At 42.9% G+C, this 1,754-nt stretch overlaps 1 protein-coding gene across 1 annotated transcript; it reads right to left on the bottom strand.

The window, feature by feature from the left end:
• Positions 1-343: 343 nt before the first annotated feature.
• Positions 344-969, bottom strand: LOC110944485. Its single transcript, XM_022186150.1, has 3 exons — positions 964-969; positions 502-851; positions 344-422 (listed from the first exon to the last, which is right to left on the bottom strand). Exons 1-3 carry the CDS (start codon positions 967-969, stop codon positions 344-346), a joined length of 435 nt encoding a protein of 144 aa, XP_022041842.1.
• Between the last annotated feature and the right edge of the window lie 785 nt (positions 970-1,754).

The following is a 1,754-nucleotide window of genomic DNA, read 5'->3' as shown; positions in this document are numbered from 1 at the left end:
AATAAAAAAGAGTACAGTAGAAACCTCAAAAAAATCCAACGAAAAAACCCCACAGCTACATTCACAGATCCAATAGAGTACAGTACAAACCTCAAAAAAATTACGTTAAAATTTTTACGTTTTACGTTTTAAGTTTACGTTTTACGTTAAAAAGTTTGCGTTTTACGTTAAAAAGTAAAACGTAAACTTTTACATTTTACGTTAAAAAGTTTACATTTTACGTTTTAACTTTACGTTTTCCGTTTTACGTTAAAAAGTTTACGTTTTACGTAAAATTTTTATATTTTTTATCCTCACACAGCCACCACCTCCGACATCGACGACACCACCACTCACACAATTATCAATAAACCGGCAGTTTGACCGTTGACTTTTGTTGACTGGCTGTTGACCGGCAGTTTTGTTCCAAATGAACAGTCATTCTATCAAAATCAACAGTAGAACAAAAGGTCAAACCAACAACAAACTCACAAAACAAAATGTCAAACAAGATAAAATTACCTCAACAACAAACTGATCCTCAGACGCCAAACACTCCATGGGTATTTCAAAACTTGAGAACGAAAACTGCTTTGAAACAACACAACATCAAAGTAAATCAACCCAGAACTCGGTACATCAACCCGAATCTCCTTAACCGGAAACCACAAAAACAAATCCTGAGCCGAAATACCCGATAACCCACCGATCTGCCCATAACTCATATTCCCAGACACATTCTGATCATAATGCAACTCATCTTCAAACTTAGCATTACAAGCTTGATCTAAATGCACCTCGAACCAGCCCGATTCATCGTATTCAAAGTCGGTCACACCTTCGGGTAGTAACCCGATTGGCAGCCCATTCAACTGCAGGAGTTCATATATAGTTGTGGGTGGATCAGAAGTTCAACTGCAGGAGTTCATAACCCGATTGGCAGCCCATTCAACTGCATGATTCATCGTATTTAAATACACTTACCGCCATGACCGGACCCGAACACCACCGTTACTCGGTTTGACCACTGTTAACCACCACATAACTCCAAGTTCAACCCTGTTCATATCACCGTCCTCGTCACCACTGTAATCCACTGCTAACCGGCGGCTGGAGAATGTCTCTGCCGCCGACAACCACCACCCACCACACACACCATAAAATCATCACAACATCAACTCCCGACAACTAACACCACTGTTCCCACGGGAGCCACCTCCGTCACCGGAACCAGTACGACTACTGACCAGCACCACTGTTATGCCGAAAGAACACCAGTCAACCAAAATCACGGTTCAAGAATCATCACAATCTTCTCTCTCAATCAAAATCATCGTCGCCGGATGCGCAGAACCCTAACCATCACACCTTTCTCCGCCACCGCTGCTAACACCAAGAACTACAATAACCTTAAACCACAAAACCCCAACGCCACCACCACCAACACCGCCGACCCCACCTCTACCCCACACCCCCACTACCAATCAGTCACAAAACCACCGTCGGACCACCCCACCACTGCCATTCAGCCCCCACTGTGAACCACCAAACAACCACTGCCGTCCACCACCCACCGTTGAACCATCTGTGGATCTTGATTTTGTATGAGAGATAGAGGAATTGTGATGTTTTTAAAAAGGTGGAGAGAGAGACAAAGGGTTTCAAATATGGATCTGGTTTTTCAAAAAGGTGGAGAGAGACAAAAGAGCACTGTCATTATAAATGAGGAGAGAGGTTGTGAAATGACATATGGTGGTAAATGACTAAACTACCCT

The sequence above is a fragment of the Helianthus annuus genome, chromosome 6, assembly GCF_002127325.2.
Source record: "Helianthus annuus cultivar XRQ/B chromosome 6, HanXRQr2.0-SUNRISE, whole genome shotgun sequence".
NCBI classification, from domain to species: Eukaryota; Viridiplantae; Streptophyta; class Magnoliopsida; order Asterales; family Asteraceae; genus Helianthus; species Helianthus annuus.
Note: the sequence above shows the minus strand (reverse complement) of the source record. Positions and strands in the feature narration are given on the sequence as shown.